The sequence below is a fragment of the Helianthus annuus genome, chromosome 1 (assembly GCF_002127325.2).
Source record: "Helianthus annuus cultivar XRQ/B chromosome 1, HanXRQr2.0-SUNRISE, whole genome shotgun sequence".
Taxonomy (NCBI): domain Eukaryota; kingdom Viridiplantae; phylum Streptophyta; class Magnoliopsida; order Asterales; family Asteraceae; genus Helianthus; species Helianthus annuus.
The window spans coordinates 121,773,963-121,794,330 of NC_035433.2; the positions used below are offsets into that span (position 1 = coordinate 121,773,963).

At 36.8% G+C, this 20,368-nt stretch overlaps 2 protein-coding genes across 2 annotated transcripts; both read left to right on the forward strand.

Annotated features, from left to right (window-relative positions):
- Window positions 1–7,728: 7,728 nt before the first annotated feature.
- On the forward strand, window positions 7,729–17,492 carry LOC110875400. The gene is made up of 15 exons (XM_035974309.1): window positions 7,729–7,952; window positions 8,375–8,590; window positions 8,691–8,864; window positions 8,949–9,820; window positions 9,913–10,031; window positions 10,786–10,890; window positions 10,975–11,310; window positions 11,393–11,644; window positions 11,728–11,941; window positions 12,024–12,769; window positions 15,525–16,127; window positions 16,199–16,705; window positions 16,776–16,902; window positions 16,999–17,063; window positions 17,145–17,492. Exons 4-12 carry the CDS (start codon window positions 9,601–9,603, stop codon window positions 16,595–16,597), a joined length of 2,994 nt encoding a protein of 997 aa, XP_035830202.1. The 5' UTR covers window positions 7,729–7,952; window positions 8,375–8,590; window positions 8,691–8,864; window positions 8,949–9,600; the 3' UTR covers window positions 16,598–16,705; window positions 16,776–16,902; window positions 16,999–17,063; window positions 17,145–17,492.
- On the forward strand, window positions 16,670–17,384 carry LOC110929683. The gene is made up of 3 exons (XM_022172860.1): window positions 16,670–16,705; window positions 16,776–17,063; window positions 17,145–17,384. The coding sequence occupies exons 1-3, from the start codon at window positions 16,670–16,672 to the stop codon at window positions 17,382–17,384; spliced, it is 564 nt and encodes a 187-aa protein (XP_022028552.1).
- Window positions 17,493–20,368: the final 2,876 nt, after the last annotated feature.

The window sequence follows — 20,368 nt, forward strand, 5'->3', positions numbered from 1 at the left end:
AAACCTGATGGTTTCGAGTCCACTGTTAACAGCTGTTATTGTGATAATAACTAAAAATTCGAATTCTAAGGGATTTTGAGATATGGTTTCCTGTTTTAATGATGATCTAATTTTGTCAAAATATTTCGAAAATTTTATCTGATTATCAATTAACAGTTTTCAAATAAACTTAAAAGATAAATTTGGATCAAACAGGAAAAACACTCATCAATCCTAATTACATTCCAAAACATAAAGGAATTTTCGAATTTTCTAAGAACATATGATAAACCCTAAAAAAATAAAACATAATTCTGGAACCCGAAATCTGAAAATTAAGGCTTCTAAAACAGATTTCGGATTTGTTGATTTTAACCATTATGATTTCGAGTCATTTATATAACATTCTTTTTCCAAAAAAAAATGATTTCGGCACATCAGAATCGAAATCGGCTGATTGTGATTATGAAGTTGTTCAAAAATTACTGTTATCATGATTTCCGAAACACTGACTCGAAACAGTAACTCGAGAATAGAGTTTCGAATTTTATTAAACTCTGAAAATTTATGTTTTCCAGATTTCAATCCCAGAATAATGGATAGAATCAGAACTGATTTATCAACATATACTCTGATACCACATGTTGATCAGTTCTGTTTTAGGCATAATGGAAAACATGAAAAACATACCTGATTACATCAGTACAGGCCAGCAGAGAATCCAGATGGAGACGCAGCAATAGTGTTTGACATGATTGTCAGGTTGATCTGGTTCTAATGATGGTGATGAAGAACCGAAAAGGGTGTTCGGTTGGGAGAGGGAGGCGAGATTGATGGTATGTGTTATTAGGGTTTGTGTAATTGTCTAACCCTTTAACCTCTACTTTATTCTCCTTATATATGCACCAAGGAGGAAACCCTAATTAGTTAATAAGGGTAATTAGGCCCATCAACAATTACCAACTAATTATTTAATAGGATTGTTATATATTTTGATCCATATAATGTAAATGATTATGATGGCTACTAGATTAAATATAAAATAAATATATTTAATCTTACAACCAACTCAGCAATTATTACTGGATCATCACATGTTCTTTGCACGGTATAAACATGATAGTCATTTTTAAGATTGAACTCTGAAACATCAATCTTAAAAGCGACCTTCCTATCAACCAATGGAAATATCTCATAAGGAAAACATTCAGTATCATTCACCTTTACCTGCCTCTCTCTTATGTCACTCGCCGCTAACCCAAGAAGCTGCTTCTGAACATCTCTATCAAACATAACAAAAGAAACACTACCACTCTCATCCTGCACCCGGACTTGCACCTTGAACCTGAAATATATACAAATGACTAAGTAAACTCCAAAACTATATTCAAATATCAGTCTTAAACTGTTATTTATATAAATAAAATGTTAAATAATCATCATTGCTTACTTTGTGGTGATGGATGTACATTCACTACGACATTTGGGACAAACCAAAGAAGTCGCAGGCAATTGAACAATATCATCTGAAACATTTTCAACATTCTGTAAGTATTCACTTTTAGCCATCACCTTCTTGAGACACTTACGACAGGCAGGGTAAAACCAACCATACTCTTCTTGCACAATCTTAATTGTCGCAACCACAACACCAGACATTTCCTGTAAAAACAATATATCAACTTGTAATCTATAATTTGACAAACACACAGGTGATAAACAAACAAATAACTAAACTATATAAAAAGATGTGAAACCTTTTCTATCTCACTAATCTCATCAACATGTTTCCTCACACAATCTGTTACAAATTCTTTATGCAATGGAAAAACGCTCTGAGACGATAGTATTGTTTGAGAAGTAGAACCACTCCCTTGTCCAAACTTCAGTATAAGACTTTTGAATACCACACATGATTAGAATTAGTATACAAATAACATGAAACCAAGTATTTGACTTGAATATCTATATACAATAGAAATTATATTGACAAATTACCTCCTCCTTAGCTGATTAACTTCATCAATTTCTTCATTCAGAAACATTCGTGTTGCAAACTTATCACTTTGAACTGTATATTCACCTACATGCAAAAGTATATAGATATTTTGTAACGCCCCAAAAACGGGTTTGGTAATCAAACGCCGTTAATACTGAAAGACGGGTAAAGTACTGTTAGAGGTAAACTTACCCGGTAAATATTAGGACTTAAATAATTAAACCTAATATTAAATAAAGGTTGTACGAAGAACTTTCAAGAAACAAAATGGATAAAAGGCCGAGTAACGGGACTTAAACCAAACCTAGTCATAAATTTCTCCGAACCCACTAAGATAACTAGGAATGCCAAACCTAGTTAATAAGTGGGAATATGGTTAGAAAGAATTAGGTTGTGGCTAACTTAATAACTAGCCAAAATACGGAGGACTAAAGTTGGATAACTTGAAAATGGAATTATAAAAATAAAACAAAACACAACACACACACACACACACAGTGTGTGTGTGCGTGCGTAGAGAGCGACCAGAAGGCTCCCATGGAGCCAAGAACCCTAGTTCAGCTATTCCTTCAAATTGAAAGGCTAATTGAAGCCCGAATTCAAATCTGAACACATAATAATGATCACCAATTCAAGGGGATCGTAAGGTATGTCGAATTTCTAACATTCATGAAAATGTGAAAATTTGTTAAGTTTGCATGATGCGATCAATGTGTGAATCGTAGAGGCTATGGCTTAACTAATGAAATATGATTGCTTAGGAACAAGCCCTAAGTAGAAATTTAAAGCAGAATTGCTACAATTTGAATGATTTGATGATTACCCATGTGTGTGCTAAGTGGGTTTTATACTATTATGATGAACATATGCTTATGTATGTTAAATTGTGAGAAAAACTGATGCTATGATGTAAGATAGTGATACTGTTCATGAAAACTAGACCAAGGGCTTGATTTTGATAATGTAGATTTGGTTAAAAGTTAGTATTGAACTAGATAAACCTAGTATAAAAATCTTGCCCGCAAGGTGTTCGTTAAAACGCCTATATGAAATTTGGTGCCTACTAGTTAATAAACTTGAATGTGCATTTTATATACTAAGGGACGTTTGACTTTAAAAAGTCAAACTGACCTAGAATACGATGAAGGATAATTTTTGGATATAAATGCGTAAGGTGGAGTAATAGTATTAAATTATGATTAAACTAACCACCTTGTAAACGATGATAATAGTTTGACGCATAACAAGCTAGGTGGAAGCTTGGAGGAGGAAGCGGGTCAAACGAATTAAGAAGGAAAAGAAAAAAAAAGCGTAATTTGGATGCGAGGTAAGTTAAGTATACACCCCTTATATTTACAATACGCTTACTTGTGAGTAATGATTATGAATTATGTTAAGTTTTTTTTGTATGATGATCCGATTCGATATGATTTGGATCGGAATAAAAATAAATGATGAAAACCATGGTTAGTGGTAAAAAGGGGCGAATTGGTAATTTAGTCATGTAATGACTAAGATTTAATGGGTTTTCGTGAAGGTTACCTTATAGTGTAACCAATAATAAGAAAAAGGGGTAAAATGGAAATGTAGTCAAACTGTAGACTAAGGTAAATTGAGGATTTAAGTGTACCCATGGTGTAAGCCAAAATGGGTTAATTATGCAAGAAAAAGATGAAAAAGAAACATTTGGGGTAAAATTTGAAATGGGTCGGATGCGTGGATTTGAAATTAAATACCAAGTTTTTATAAACATAAATGTTTGGTCATTTAGGCCAAACGGGTCAAATGGTAGTGATAACAACATTTGACAAAAATCGACTAATGTTTGGTTGTCAAGTCATATGTTCACAGGAGCGAATAGCAATTTGGATAATTGCGTCGCCGTAGAATTTCGGCTAATAAACGCGAGGTATAAAAACGGGTCCATTTGTTGACCCGGGCCAGGTACGCATATATAGTCTTATAGTTAAAAGTGCAATGATTGGTCAAGTATTTAGTGAAAGTCCTTCATCGCAAGTTGAAGGATTAAAATCGACCAAAAAAGCCATTGATGGGTCAACCGGGCAAACGACCCTTAGAGGTTGTTTAAAATCTTATTTTATGACCATGCAACCCTTGGGTGCGCATAAAAGTTGTAGGAATAAACTTTCTAGGGTTAAACGCCTTAAAGTGCGTCTTGCCGTAAAATGACATATCCGAGGGATAAAATTTGGAATAAGTATTTAAGTACGTTAAATCCACCACAATCAAAATTGTGGTGGAAGACTATTCAATATAAATGGGTGGACTTATGTTGCATACAAGGGACGGGCGTAAATTAAGCTTAAAAGTACATAAATACCCTTAACGGGTCAAAACAAGCATTTAAGCGTAAACGGGATTTTATTATGTAAGAAACCCGTGATTTGAAATTAATATGATAGAAGATATTGAAATAATGAATTTCATGAGTTTAATAGTCAAATAAACACGTTGGTGTGATAAAATCACGAACGGGTCAAAGGTTGGTAAAAAGGGTAGTAACCCGAGGATTAAAAGTCTGAAATTTTATCATGTTGGATGTTGGATTTTAACTCCAATAGATGGAGGATTAAATTACGGACGCGTAGGAAAAAAAATCGGGTAAAACGGATCAATAACGAAGAAGTTATGGCCGTTTACGTGAAATCGGGTTGAGCTGGGAATGTACAGCAACAGCTGAAGCAACAGTCTGTGAAAAAGGGGGCCTAGCGTCACGCGACGCCCCCTAACTCCGAAAATTTTTAAATTCTGTCATTTTTAACCCCTGTACTTGTTTGAACTAAATATTTGACTATCAAAACTAACTTTTAAGTTGGTTTTGATCATAGGTGAATGTCAAGAGTGCCCGGATGAAGATCAAGCGACGAGCAAGAACCGAACACGATTACGAAATAAGCTTCCGCACTATGTATCGTTATTATGTTAAACGACGAACTTATTTATGTTATGTTGAAAACTTTTAAGTTGTAAAAGTTTTAAATTACTCGTATTTTTCTGAGGATACTTAATCGTAATTACATGTTTATTTTCGTTATTTATACGCAAACCTTTAAAATAATAACAAGAGTGTTACAAGTTGGTATCAGAGCCTTGGTTTAAGAGATTCAAGTATGGTGGGAAAACCATGCTTGGACTTAAACCTTATGCTCTTAATAAAGATAGGTGTTCGGTTCGAGGCTTGATCGCAAATCCGGTAAGTACATGTATATCAATGGTTTAGTATGATTAAAGTGTTGAGAACAACACATATGGTTATCGTGTAATACACGTTACACCAATAAAAACGATATAGAATAGATATGGTCAACGAAATTACACGCGTTGATGTTTATAGTAGAAAAGCCTTGTATTATAATACGGGCATCCTTTAATGTTGAAATTACTAACTGTTGTATATGTTTTAGCTGAAGGACACTCGCATATGAGGATAGCGAGAGTTTAACAAATCGCAGATGCGACAGAGGAACGGTCCAAAGAGTATGCTCGTCAAGGACCTAAATCGCGTAACGATCGCAAATAAGTAATGGCAAGAAAGCCCGTTAGGGCAAGCATTATCAGGTGCACACTTTTAAATTTAATTGCACAAGTAGTAATATGCAACAAACACGTAAGTAATGACGGTTGCATACATATATGATAGAACTTAGAAAACCTGATTTCCAAGAGAAATTTAATAGAAAATGTGTTATTCACGATGATGAATAACAAATGAATAACAAGATTTGTTCATATGGAAACTTGGATTGGGGTAATTATCCAAGTGGAAAACTCTCAATTTAATGCTATTGAGAAAAGTAGCAATCACATTAACAAATGTGATTATATATTAGTTTGATAAAAAGGAAAAAACATTGTATATGTTCATGAATGAAACATGTAAATCCAATAACTGTTAAATAGTAACTGAATAAATGGTTGCTAATGAAATTCAAGAATATAGAAAGATTAGAGGCGTCACTTACATGGGGTGTAGTGCGGAAATTATGAAAAGGTCATGTGTGTCATGTGTTGATCGCTTACTCTGTCTAAGTAAGTAGTGAACACATGATGTCATGAATTTTTTATGATGGACATACTTACATTCGATGTAGTGGGGACGGGGTGAATGAGACAATTTAAAAAGTACCCAAATGAAACAAATGAACAAAATAGTTGATAATAATGTAAACGCACAGCCGGGTGACGGAAGCGTATTACATTAGGATAATGAGCCCAAGAGAAGGGACAAGGATTAATGTAAATGATGATACAAATGAATGATCAAAAGAAAATTCACGAAAATAAGTCATCTTGGACGAAAGGGCCATGGTGAACAAAATGGGCAAGTAAAACCAAAGTATAGATGATCCGTCGGGTCATAAAAACAAAGGTGTTGCCCACACGAAAAAGATAATCAAGGTTGTTAACTTTAGTCGTAATAAAGCTAGGATAACGATGATAATCGTCACTCATAATTAATAAGGCCACCAATGGTGGTCATTTAAAGAATAAAAGACATGATCGAACAAAAGCGATGGATTTCGCTAAAACGACCAAGTAAATTGAAATGACGTCTAAAACCATATGAGAATGGTTACTTGATAATGATTTCGGTAAAGATACCCGATGTATGGGTAGGATTGTGGACGAGTGCGTAAACCAAGAGACGGGAACGCGAAATGGAAGGTTAAAAGACTCGGGTTTTGAGTCATAACTAAAAGACGATAGGATAATGTAAATAGAAATTTTGAATAAATTATGTTCAACTATTTTAAAGTTGAACGGGTCGGGTTGACTATTCGATTCAATTCGGGTCAAATAATAATAGTTCCAAATAAAAAAAGTGTATATTTACCAAACTACCCATTATTTATATACAAAGTTTATAAATATTTAGGATATACAATTTAGGAAAAATAATCGGGGGGCGATCCTATATAAATTTAAAATTTTCGGACGAAAAAATCGGAACTTATACACTTCTAACCGAAACATTGGGGTGGGCGGGTGCACCCCCGGGCACCCAATATACTTCGCCCCTGTGTTTGGGAGTGCTTATAAAACTCCTTATTGACTTTTTGGAAAAGCCACTTTTCCCTCACATACACCCTCGTTGCCAAACATCATTTTGGAGCTTATGACTTTTCAAAAAGCCAATAAATCAATAAGCTGTTTCAAAAAGCTTAGTCAAACATGCCCTCAGTCTATGGTACCTACTAGGGGTGCAAACGAACCGAGCTACTCGCGAGTTACTCGAGCTCGGCTCGAAAAAAAGCTTGAACGAACCGAGCTTAAACGAGCTCGAGCTCGAGTCAAGCCTAAAAACAAGCTCATTTAGTAAACGAGCCCGAGCCTGAGCTTCGCTTATCGAGCTCGAGCCGGCTCGCGAGACTAAACGAGCTTTCTGTTTATATATTTTTATTAATATATTAAACATATATTTATATAATAATAATTACCATTTTATAAATATAAAAAAATATAACTAAATTACATGTATAATAATAATTACAATTAATATAAATTAATTAGTAAATACTAAACGAGTTGAGCCCGAGCCGAGCTTGAAAAATTACGTTTAGCTCGAGCTCGGCTCGACTCGTTTGTACCCCTAGCACTTGCACATGTTATAGCAATCGAAAAAAAACCCAAAAAATAAGATGATAACATAACCAAAACGATATATAAATCTGTTTGTTTTCAATAATCATATATTTTTCTTCTTTTCTCAATTTTTAATTTTCGATATTTCCCTCTTTCGAAACCAAAATTTCTGTAACGACTTATCACACCCGTATTCTTATTATTCCTTCCTTCACACACTTCCCTTGTGTTCTACCACCGGAGACCTTTTTCACTCGCCGGAAACTTCTCATTACCGGCGTTTGCATGACACTCTCACGATCCTAACTAACAACGGCAACTTTCTCTCTTTATTCATGAAATTTTCGTACAATATTCAACAGAGCTCGAGGTGATTCTGCAGTTACGTTCATTTGCTGAAATTCGGTGCATTTGTTAATGATTTTAGCTGTATGTGTGTTTATTTGTTAGAGTAAATTGTATATTAGGTCAATTTTTGTATATTTTAAAGTAGAATTTCGGTTTTAAGTACGCATATAATGTTGTTTCATGCATGTGAAATTGGTGTGTTGTTTAGTTTTTTTACTGGATTATTGATTGTGAGAGGTTAGAAATGATGATCCTATGATAGTGTTTGGGTTTTTAGGGTTTTAGGTGAAAGTTTTGAAGTATTGCCCTAAATTATAGGGATTGTGTTGAGATGTGACATTTTTTGAAGCTTTAGCAACCATACATTGTTGTAATCTATAAACACTTGTTACATTTTGTCTCTGCTTATTTTTTGTTGAGTTTTAGTTCATAGTTTGGTTACAGATACATGCAAAGCAAGCTGGTAGCATGGAGAATGCAGAGAACAATGTTGATTCTACAAATTCCAAATTTGTAGAATTCTGGGTTCCTGTTCCGATTTCAAACGTGCAGCTTGAACAGTATTGTGCTACTCTACTTTCTAATGATACGGCTCTTCATACAAACTCAAGAAGTGATACTCTCGGGGCTCTTAAGGACCTTTTTGTTACCATCCGAAAGGTTTGTTCTAGGTTTCTAGCTCTATCACTTCATTATTTCAGTATTTTAATCTGAAATATGATAAAGTATTAGTAATATTGGATATTATGTTATCTTGAAGTGTTGTAATCACCCCTACACGGTGGATCTTAAAGTTGAACAATCACTTATAAAGGATAAGGACCCAAGTATGGCAGTAGATGTTGGCGTGGAAGCAAGTGGCAAACTACGGTTTCTTGACCGCGTACTACCTGAAATCCAAAAACAGCAATGGAAAGTGCTTATCCTTTTTCAGGTATGTATAAATCAACGATCTTGTTATTTTTAATGTGCATTAAGGTATTAAGGTCCAACTCATTTCATGAATTTTATAATATAGCCTACAAGTGGTGTCTCAAGCGGTAATCCTTCACTTGGAAATTTATTAGTTGAGTTTGTCATTCAAAGATTTGGTGAAAACTCATACGAACATGTGGATGGGGTTCCAACCATCTCCTCGAAGAAGCAAGCTGCAATAAACATGTTCAATAAAGATATGACAAAATTTATTTTCTTACTAGAATCTCGTGTGTTTCCTCAGAGCATTAAGTTATCATCAGTGGATGCTATTATCATATTCGACAGCGAATTAAATCCCTCAAATGATTTGAAGTCATTGCAAAAGTTATCTATCGGTTCACAGTCGGAACAAATCATGGTGTTCCGATTATACTCTTTATCCACTGTAGAAGAGAAAATTCTTAAACTTGCAGAGATCAATGTGGTTCTAGATGTCAAGTCACAAAGTTTAAGGAGTAATTATGATGCTTTACTCGTGTGGGGGGCCTCTGACTTATTTGACAAGTTGACCAAGTTTCATAGTCAAACTGTTGTAAATATTTCATCTGAAGAATCTTTTCTAAAGGATGTAGTGGAGGATTTTTTATATATACTCTCTCACAAATGTAAAAGCAATGATACAACATCGAAATCGATCATCACCCGAGTTCAAAATACCCTGTTACATGCTGAGGTAAAAACACATTTACCTGATGGAGATCAGCAGTATATATTTTGGAAAAAAACTATTGGAGGGACAGTGTCCAGCATGGAAATTTGTATCTCAATCGACCCCGCAGCGTCAAAGAAAAAGACCTAATTATCTTTTGGAGGGAGAAAGTGATGTGGATGGTGGTGGTGTAAAGACACGTAGGAAAATTGTAAATAATGAACCTGCTCAGTTGAAGACTGTAACTGGAGGAGTAAATGAGGGTAAATGAGCAATATTGTCTTTTATGTTTTTTGTTTGTGTAATAGAGTGTCTTGTCGTTGAAGATATTGATATGTTACTGAACTTATTTCAGGGGTTTCGGCAGCAACTAACAAGTCTCAGTCATTGTCTGGCGATCAGTTTTCATTAACAAGTATGCTTGATCATTTGAAGCCCACTGTATCTGAGCTTTGCAACATTCTCAAGTTTTCGGTACGTTTTTGCACATTGTGTTGAATTAGGTGATTTTATTACATGTCAAAATGGGCTGGGTTGACCCGTAAACACTTTTGTCCATTTTCTTTAACTTGTTAGTTAATCAATGCATGAGTACAAGTTTAATCTCAATAATATTCAAATTTTAGACCAATAACGATCAAGGTTTCAAAGTAGGAAATCGTGCCTCGAGGCTTTTTCCCTTCGCCTTGAGGAGAACCAAGGCGGAATTAAAAACTAAATATAAAAATTATATATCTTACTAAAAAAAATAATAACTAATCTCATCACCAGATTCATCAAAAACACACATAAAAAAGACACATAAATGTTTGAAATTGACACAAAAAGTCAAAAACATCAAAATCCCCTGAGGCACACCTGATGAGCAACTTTTCTTAGCGCCTCAACCATATGGGGCGCACCTACAAAATAACTCCCTGAGGCGCCTCCTCAGACTCGTTTTTTGGGCGCCTCGCCTCGAGGCGCATGCCTCGGCCGTTTTTTTAAACCATGATAACGATTTGGAAGGTTACATACTTTCAACTCGTTTGACCCGTTTTGTTTATTTTAACATTTTTTTAAATTGCTGTTTTATTTTTTATTTTTTAGTTTATCGTGTGTAGGAATAAGAGTGAACTAGGATATCCCTGACAATCGAGGAAACTAAACATGTTACTTATTGTTATCCTGTTTTGATGCTTATGTAACATGTTGAATAGTAATAAGATTTAGTCGACTCTAAATGCAGGAGGATGTGAAGATCATAGTGGATAGATTTCTTGAATATGTCCTTGAAAATTTTACTGTCGGCAAAGAACATACAAGTCTATTACAGGCTCTCATGATATCACTGGTACTATCTTTTAACAACTGAATGCTCACTTTTTTTTTGACAATATTTAATGTATTTACTGACATGATATTTTTCGTATTTTAGTGTTGGATTGGTTCTTCTCTAGCGAAAAATAAAATCGATAGGAGTGAGTCCTTTGCTCTTGCAAAGAAGCACTTCGAATTCAGCTGCACGGAAGAAGAAACAGAATCGGTGTACAATAAGCTGAAACTAGTAAAAGACAAATACTTAAACCATGTGCTACCATATGTTGAGTCTGCTGAGGTGGCAAAACCAGCTGTGAAAGAAGAGAATGCTGAAGATAGCATTATACTACCTGCTGCGTTGCATGCTAATGAAGACCATAATGTTTCTTTTTGTTCCGATAGTGGTAATCCAGTGTGTGCAGCCATATCACAGGACAAAACACCATCTGTTCATGTAGGTTATTTGCATTTAGCATATTCCGAATTCTTTTTGTTCATCATGTGTCTCATAAACTATAATTTGAACTTCTTTTCAGGAAATAAAAAGTGAGCCTCTTCAACTTGAACAACTTCCAGACAGTGGGATTCAAGATGAAGAAATTAACGTTTGTAATCTGCAACCATCAGGTGCCAGTCAACTTGATCAAATCATTCCAGACGATGAACCGGATTTCCCGTCATCTACTGATCCAACAGTTGCTGAAAATCCATCTGACACACTTCCACCAAGCGAGCCATTACTTGAACCCACTGTGGAAGATAACGTAACGAAGTTCTATCAAGAATTGGTAAGTCATTTATTTATATACTTTAATAAGTTAACTCATATTGATCAACTTGTCATTATGCTATCGGTTTTGTTTTCGTGCAGAAACAAAGGCTGAAAGCTGATTGTGAGAAGGAGATAGATGAAGTTGTTGCACAAATACGACTCAAGTATGAAGCTAAACATCAAGAAGCAGATGCGGCTTACAACTCAAAAAAGATGGAACTTGTGACCAATATTCATAGAGTCCCCATGAACAAAGGATTGGCTGACGCTTTCAGGTCGAAGTGTCAAGATCTTACCCCTTCTATGCATCCAGGTATATTTACATTTAAAAAAAGGATTCGTATATCGTTTTTGTTTCCTCCATTATAACGAAATACAATTTTTATTATTTACAGTATCTCAGGTTACTCCAACCACACCTACCACTAGCAGGCCGCCACCGCCACCTGGCTTTAACATGAGTAAACTCTTAGCCTTGCATAGTGAGGAGGATGATCCTGATTATATGGTAGAAGAAGATAATCCTATGGAGGATGTACAACTGGATGATGATCCTGATTATATAGTAGAAGAAGATAATTCTGTGGAGGATGTAGAAATGGACATGAGCCATGTTAAGGCCTTTGTTGATCATGGTATAGAAGAAGTTGATGAGCATATTGATCAGCATAATGATGATTTACAGGATGACACTAATGTTGATATCGACAACTTTGACAGCCATAGTGAGAACGATGACGGTGATTTTACGGTGTTAAAAAAGGTTGCAAAAAGAATTAGAAAGCAGAAAAGAAAAAGTCCAAGTACTGACTCATATAATCCCTTTTATATTGGGCAGTTAATAGAAGATAAGGAGAAGTTGCATGAGATGGTTAAAAACTATGCACTTACTTCAAGAAGAGAAGTTTTCATTGCTAAAAATGAACCTTTAAGGTATAGGGTAGTTTGTATGGGTACAAATCCTACATTGATAGGTGTTGAATGTTTACAAGGGCAAAGTTCTCATACCAGCACGGGTCAGAGTAAAAAACCGAAAAAACTTTGTAAAAGGAAAACCAAACCCACTTGCCCTTGGGCTATTCACATCTCTAGACGAACAATCCTAGATTCGTGGTGTGTTAAAACAATTTGTCATCAACACCAATTATTGGTGTTTTAAACTAAATATAGGTATAGGGGTCGTTCTGTAATTAGTAGTTAGTTAGTTTTATGTTATAATTAGATTAGTTAGTAAGTGCGAGGACCGGATGCGACAAGTTGAAAGTTTGTAACCTACACTTAATCAAGGGACGCCTCTCCTGGAGACGCACCTCTTCAGAAACGGCGGCAACATCTCAAAACAAGGAAGACGCGACTGTTCGCAAGGAGACACATCGATTCAAGAGGAGACGCAACTGTTCAATCGCACCTATTCGTATAGTATATATAGGGTTCATGTATGTCAATTGTAATTATCACTTTTCATTCAATACAAGCAAGTTTATTGTTCTTTTGATTCTCAATTCGTTATATTCAAACCTGTGATTCGCATGTTCGATTACCAACAGTGGTATCAGAGCATCACGGTTAATCGATCCAGGAAGCAAGAAAGAAAATCTCAGTGCAAGATTACGAGCAAGAAACGATTATTTGCGTTTGCCAATCGAATCGGAGAATCAGAATCAATCAAGAACCAATCGACGGTGTTCGATTTCGTAAGTTTTTTTCTTTTCTTTTGATTTAATCGAACCGCAAGATAGGAATCAATTTCCAAAGTATGTTTGTTGGTTAGGCTTTATTCTTCTCAAGATTGAAGTTTGAATTCTTTATATTCATACTTCGAGATTAAAGGCAAAAGTCAAACAACAATCTGTTTGTTTTTTCATTTTTCAAGGAATTTAGAAAAACCTTATTTTAGTATTGAAAGGAAGGTAATTGGTTCCCATCATCAGTTCATGTTTTTTAGAAAGAAGTAAAGTTTTATATTTCAAAAGAAAAAGAAATCAAGTTTTTTGTACGTTGAAAAGGGGATCATTAGCATGTTGTTTAAAATAAAGCAAGTCAATTTTGAATCATAAACGATACGTATAGAAAGAAATCGAATCCGTATCGGTTCTAGCAAGTCAAACCGATTCTTGGTTCAAATAGCAAGTTCCGGATCGTTTGGTTCAAAATAGCAAGTAGCACGTCGAATCTTCACGATTCAGTCTAGCAAAAAACGACCATTCTTGGTCAAAGCAAGAAAAAGCAAGTACAGCGGGTCGATTAAATTAAGTCCGATTAGCAAGTTGGTTGGATATTTTTTTATCACTCGCAATAGCAAGTTAGCAAGAATCTGATCAGCAAGTCGGTCAGAACCTGATTAGCAAGTGGGTCAGGGTACATAAAAATCTGATTAGCAAGTCGGTCGGTCAGAACCTGATTAGCAAGTGGGTCAGGGTACATAAAAATCTGATTAGCAAGTCGGTCAGAAACGCAAGAACCTGGTTAGCAAGTTGGCCAGACGCAAGTACTAAGTAAGAAAAGGATCATTCGATCACAAGCAAGATAGGAAAGAAAAGCAAGGAGAGAAAGAAAGGAGGCATGACAGAAAAAGATGGAAACGCATCAATGTCACTCCACGAGCAAGGGAATGTATCTCTTCAATGCCCAAAATTGAAAGAGACGAATTACACCCAATGGGCAGTTATGATGGAAACAATCTTGAAGGCATATAGTCTTTGGGAAACAGTTGTTTCAACGGAAGGGATAAATGAAAAGAAGGCGCACACAACGAAAGCACTTATCTTCCAAACGTTACCAGAAGATGTTTTGATGCAAGTTGCGCAATACGAAAAAGCAAAGGAAGTATGGGATGCAATCAAAGTTCGTTATCTCGGGGCAGATATGGTTCAGAAAGCACGTCTACAAACTTTGAGGAGCGAACTGGAAGTTTTAAAGATGGATGAGAACGAAACAGTAAGTAGTTTCGCAAGCAAGTTGAGTGGTATAAAAGCCAAATTTAAAACTCTCGGTACCACTATCAAAGACAAGAAACTCGTAAGGAAGTTACTTATCTCCGTTCCGAAGAAGTTCCTACCCATCGTGGCAAATATCGAACAATATTCGGAAATAGACAAAATGCCATTTGAAGAAGCAGTGGGAAGAATAATAGCTTTTGAAGAACGTCTCAAAAGTCAAGACAAGCAAGAAGATAATAATCAAGGAGGACTCATGATGGCAAGTACAGATAACAAATTTGAAAGTTTGCATCATGGAAAGGGCCGTGGTGTTCAAAACTATGGCAGAAGTCAAGGACGTGGAAAAGATATGGGTCCAAGAAACCAAGACAAGAGCAAGTTCAGATGTTATGATTGTGGAAAACTTGGTCATTTTGCAAGAGATTGCACCAAGTGGAAAGAAAAGGAGAAAGACACGCAACAAGAAGCCAATCTCGCATTGGAAGAGGAACCAATGCTACTGCAAGTCAAGCAAGTTGAAGACCTTCGTTAAACTATATTTAGTTTAAGGGGGAGTATTGGTGTTTTAAACTAAATATAGGTATAGGGGTCGTTCTGTAATTAGTAGTTAGTTAGTTTTATGTTATAATTAGATTAGTTAGTAAGTGCGAGGACCGGATGCGACAAGTTGAAAGTTTGTAACCTACACTTAATCAAGGGACGCCTCTCCTGGAGACGCACCTCTTCAGAAACGGCGGCAACATCTCAAAACAAGGAAGACGCGACTGTTCGCAAGGAGACACATCGATTCAAGAGGAGACGCAACTGTTCAATCGCACCTATTCGTATAGTATATATAGGGTTCATGTATGTCAATTGTAATTATCACTTTTCATTCAATACAAGCAAGTTTATTGTTCTTTTGATTCTCAATTCGTTATATTCAAACCTGTGATTCGCATGTTCGATTACCAACACCAATGCCTCCAAACTATAGAACCTGGTCTGTACACTATGAGTTCCATAGCCAAAGAGATTGAACCAATTATTGAAAGCAATCCAGAAATACCCTTACGTGCTCTTCAAGATGTAATCCAAAAAAAACATCAGGTACAGGTTTCACTTTCGAAAGTTTTTAGAGCTAAAATGATTGTTACAAAAAAGTTGGTTGGTGATTATAGAGATCAGTACGGTATGCTAACAACTTATTGTGAAGAACTGTTAAGGGCTAATCCAGGTAGCACCATCAAAATAGATGTGGAGCCATCGTCTAACCCTAGTAGTAATACTAGGCAATTTAGAAGAGTATACATATGTTATGCTGCCATGAAGAGAGGTTTTAAGATATGTGGGAGAGAAATTCTTGGATTAGATGGTTGTTTTATGAATGGGCAAGGGCAATATCCAGGTCAGATCTTGAGTGCTGTGGGTGTTGATGGTAACAATTGTATCTATCCATTTGCTTCTGCTCTTGTGGAAGCTGAAACTTATGAGAGTTGGTCATGGTTCTTAGATTCCCTCCAGAATGATCTTGACTTAACATGCAATTCTAATTTCACTTTTATTAGCGACCGTCAAAATGTAAGTTTTTATTAATCAGTTATGTCTAATCTATATGAATTAATTTAATTTGTTTGGTCCAATTCATGCAGGGTGTTATTCCAGCAATGAAGAGAGTGTTTCCTAATGCTGAGCATAGATATTGTCTTAGACATATACACGAGAATATAAAGAAGCAATGGTGTGGAGATGTGTTTAAAAACTTGTTATGGAAAGCAGCTTCCGTTACTACTCTGGCTTACTTTAACAATGCTATGCAAGACATAAGGGATAAAGACCCAACCTTACATGATTGGCTACTTCAGATGCCACCCCAAACCTGGTCAAGATCTCATTTTACAAGTAGTGCACAATGTGATATTTTATTGAACAACATTTGTGAGGAGTTTAATGAACAATTAATTGGAGCTACAGACAAGCCTGTGATCACATGTTTGGAATATATCAGGGAATACATGACAAGAAGGATTGTTAATGTGAAGAAGGCCTAGGAAAAATCAAATGGTCCATTAACACCATATGCTGAAGGGGTCTTCAATGACATTAAAGAAGCAGCGTCACATATGAATGTTCTCATGGTGGATTCTTCAAAATATCAGGTATCATATTTTAAATTTTCATCCTTTTCAAAGCGGTTGGTACTAATGTTGGAGATTATTATATTACTAGGTGAGTGGTTTAAGGTCTCAATGTGTGGTGAATGTGGATTTGAAAACATGCTCATGCAGAAAGTGGGATTTAACTGGGATGCCGTGTAAACATGCAGTAGCTGTAATTTCGGACATGTCTAGAAATGGTATTGGAATTGGTATATCAGAAAATTGGGTGTCTAAAGTTTACTGGTTAGATACATGGAAAGAAGCTTACAAGCATGTCATTGAACCAATCACAGGGCCTGATATGTGGACTCCGTCAGAGTGTCCCACAACACTCGTTCCACCTAAACATCATAAGCAGGTATGAATTAAATATATCTATGAATGACATATGTATGTATGTATTATTAACATAAAAGGTGTTTGTCAATTGAATGAATAGGTGGAAAGGCCAAAGAAAATGAGGAGAAAGTCTATTGAGGAGGTTCAAGAATCATTTGACAAAAGGGGTAAAATGACAAGGAAGGGGAGCACCACAACATGTAGAAAATGTGGGAATAAGGGGCACAATTGTAGAAGCTGCAAGGGTCAAGGTGAGTCTCAAGGTTGTTTAGCAGTTGCAGCACAAGAACCTGTTTCACAAAATGCAACACAAGATGTACCACAGGCTACTCAAGAATGATGTAAAGGATGTTAACACTTTGTTTGGCTTTCTGTTTGAAGGTTGTTTATGGTTTTTAAGACATTGTATGGGTTTATGTTTGACTTAAGTTAAGGCATGTTTGATTTATGATAAGTATGTGTTATGGACTAATACCATTGCAAAGTATGAGACTTGTCTCACATCGGTTGTATGGGCAACCGATGTGGGGTTTATATACCAAATGGGCTCTCTCACCCATCAGACTAGTCTTTTGGGTTGAGTTCTCTCGTTTGGTATGTAACATTGGTATCAGAGCCAGAACTCGGAGTGGTGACCTGGAGAGAGCCAGCCGTGACCAACATGGCCGTGACCAACGAGGACGTTGGCCCTTAAGGAGGGTCGATTGTCATGGACTAATACCATTGCAATGTATGGGACTTGTCCCACATCGGTTGTATGGGCAACTGATGTGGGGTTTATATACCAAATGAGCTCTCTCACCCATCGTAATGAGAGAACTCAACCCAAAAGACTAGTCTGATATGGGTGAGAGAGAAACGAGACAACTCAACCCAAAAGACTAGTCTGATGGGTGAGGGAGCTCATTTGGTATATAAACCCCACATCAGTTGCTCATTGTTAGACAAAATATTAGAACTTGTTTTATATATTTACATTCTAGAGGGATTACTTATGTAACTATTAACTCTATATATAGAGTCCTTTGTATTCAGTATCAAATCAATCAAAAACAATTACATACTACGGCTTATCATGGTATCATAGCCGTGAAAAACCCTAAACACCCTACTGCCGCCTTCTCTAATCTCTGCAACAACTTGGGCAGCCTAAACCCTACTGCCGCCACCATATTGCTGCAAACTTCCTGCAACCTAAACCCTTCTGCCTTCTCTTCCTATCTCTTTCTATCCTTCAATTCCAACCATGGCAGCCATTGCAGCACTAACCACTGCTGAGAAAACAGCCCTGAACTCTCACAAATTCGCCTTCACACTATCTCCTACAAACTATGGATACTGGAAACAGATGATTGAACCATTCCTTATTTCCAACAATCTATTCGGTTACATAGATGGCACCATACCATGCCCACCAAAAACTGTCACATCAGGAACTACAACTAGTGACAACCCTAGCTATCCTCACTGGATATCGAATGATACTCATGTCCGTATGCTGATTACTTCAACCATCTCTGAAGCCGTTTTCCAACATGTTCAGGGCCAAACATCCAGAGAAGTCTGGTTATCTCTGGAACGTGCATTCGCACCAAACACTTCCTCACGTGAGTATACTCTAAAAACACAACTTCTTAGAATTATGATGAAAGGAGACGAAAAACCGTCTGATTATCTTACTAGAGCACAAGAATATGCTACTGCCCTTGCTAATATCGGTGAACCCATGAAAGATAAAGACCTTGCCATGCTTGTTATTTCGGGTCTAAAAGAAGAATATCATGGCCTCAAATCCAACCTTCTAACCTGACAACCACCCGTGACTTTCAATGAACTCCACGGCCTCCTTCATGACCATGACTACATGACAAGTATTCATCGCAGTCCCTCCATTACTCCTGCTGCTGTTCCACAGGCCTTTGCAGCCTCAACCGAACCAATTTCACCAAACTTAAATGCCATCCAAACTCAACTTTCCAACCTCCAATTGTTAGCCAGCCAACTGGGGTACCAACTCAACCCTATTTCACCCTCTACCCAGCAACCACAAGCCAATTATACCACTCGTTCTTTTAATGGCAACCGGGGCAATCGCCGTGGCAATTTTCGGGGCAACTCACGTGGTGTTTTTAACAACCGAAATCGGGACAGCCGTGATACCAGCTCATCCAAGCAGTTTTCATGGGCATCTACCCAGAACATGGTCTATGGCCATTGTAATCGGTGTGGAATAGGCCATCTTCCTTCTCAATGCCCAAATCAGTCTGGTTCTTCCACTCCTAGGCAGCCTCCTCAGGCCACTATGTCCGGTTTTTCAGATGTTGGATCGCAATCTGAAACTTCGTGGAAGCCCGACACTGGTGCTAATGGTCATACCTCTCCGGACTTATCAAGCCTTGACCACTCTGAGGTATATCAAGGTAATGACTCACTCCATGTTGGTGACGGTAATCCCCTTCCTATTTTCCATATTGGCTCATCAAAATTCTATTCACCTAATAAAACCTTTAATTTATCTAACATTCTTCATGTGCCAAACCTCAAACAAAATCTTTTGTCCGTTCAACAATTTTGCCTTGAAAATAATGTTTTCTTTGAATTTCACTCTTCTTTTTTTGTTGTGAAGGACGAATCTACACACACTACCCTTCTCAGTGGCCCAAGTGAGAATGGTCTCTACACCCTACGGCTCCCTCGGTTCAAGTCCATTCCGAAGATTGCCTTCACAGCCATCAAAGCCCCCTCTACAGTTTGGCATCAACGCCTTGGTCATCCACATCAACGTATTTTTGATTCTGTTATTTCCCATTTTTCATTACCTGTTTCCACTAAACATTGTTCTTCTTTATGTACTGCATGCCAATTAGGCAAATCATCTAAACATTGTTTGCCACTTTCAGATTTTCGTAGTCATAATGTTCTAGATTTGGTTTATTGTGATGTTTGGGGGCCTTCGCCTACTTTATCTACTAATGGTTATCGATTCTTCCTATTATGTATTGATCATCATTCTCGCTTTATGTGGTTTTTCCCTTTAACATGCAAATCTGATGTTTATGCCACCTTTAAAACTTTCCTAACACTGGTTGAAAGACAATTCAATACGAAATTAAAAAGTGTCCAAACTGACTGGGGAGGGGAATTTAGAAACTTGTCATCCTTCTTTACCTCCCTTGGAATCATCCATTGACGCTCTTGTCCATATACAAGTGCTCAAAACGGCACTGTAGAGCGTCGTAACCGTCATGTTGTTGAAACAGGTCTTACCCTTCTAGCCCAAGCCAATCTTCCACAAAAGTTTTGGCACTTCGCCTTCGAAACCGC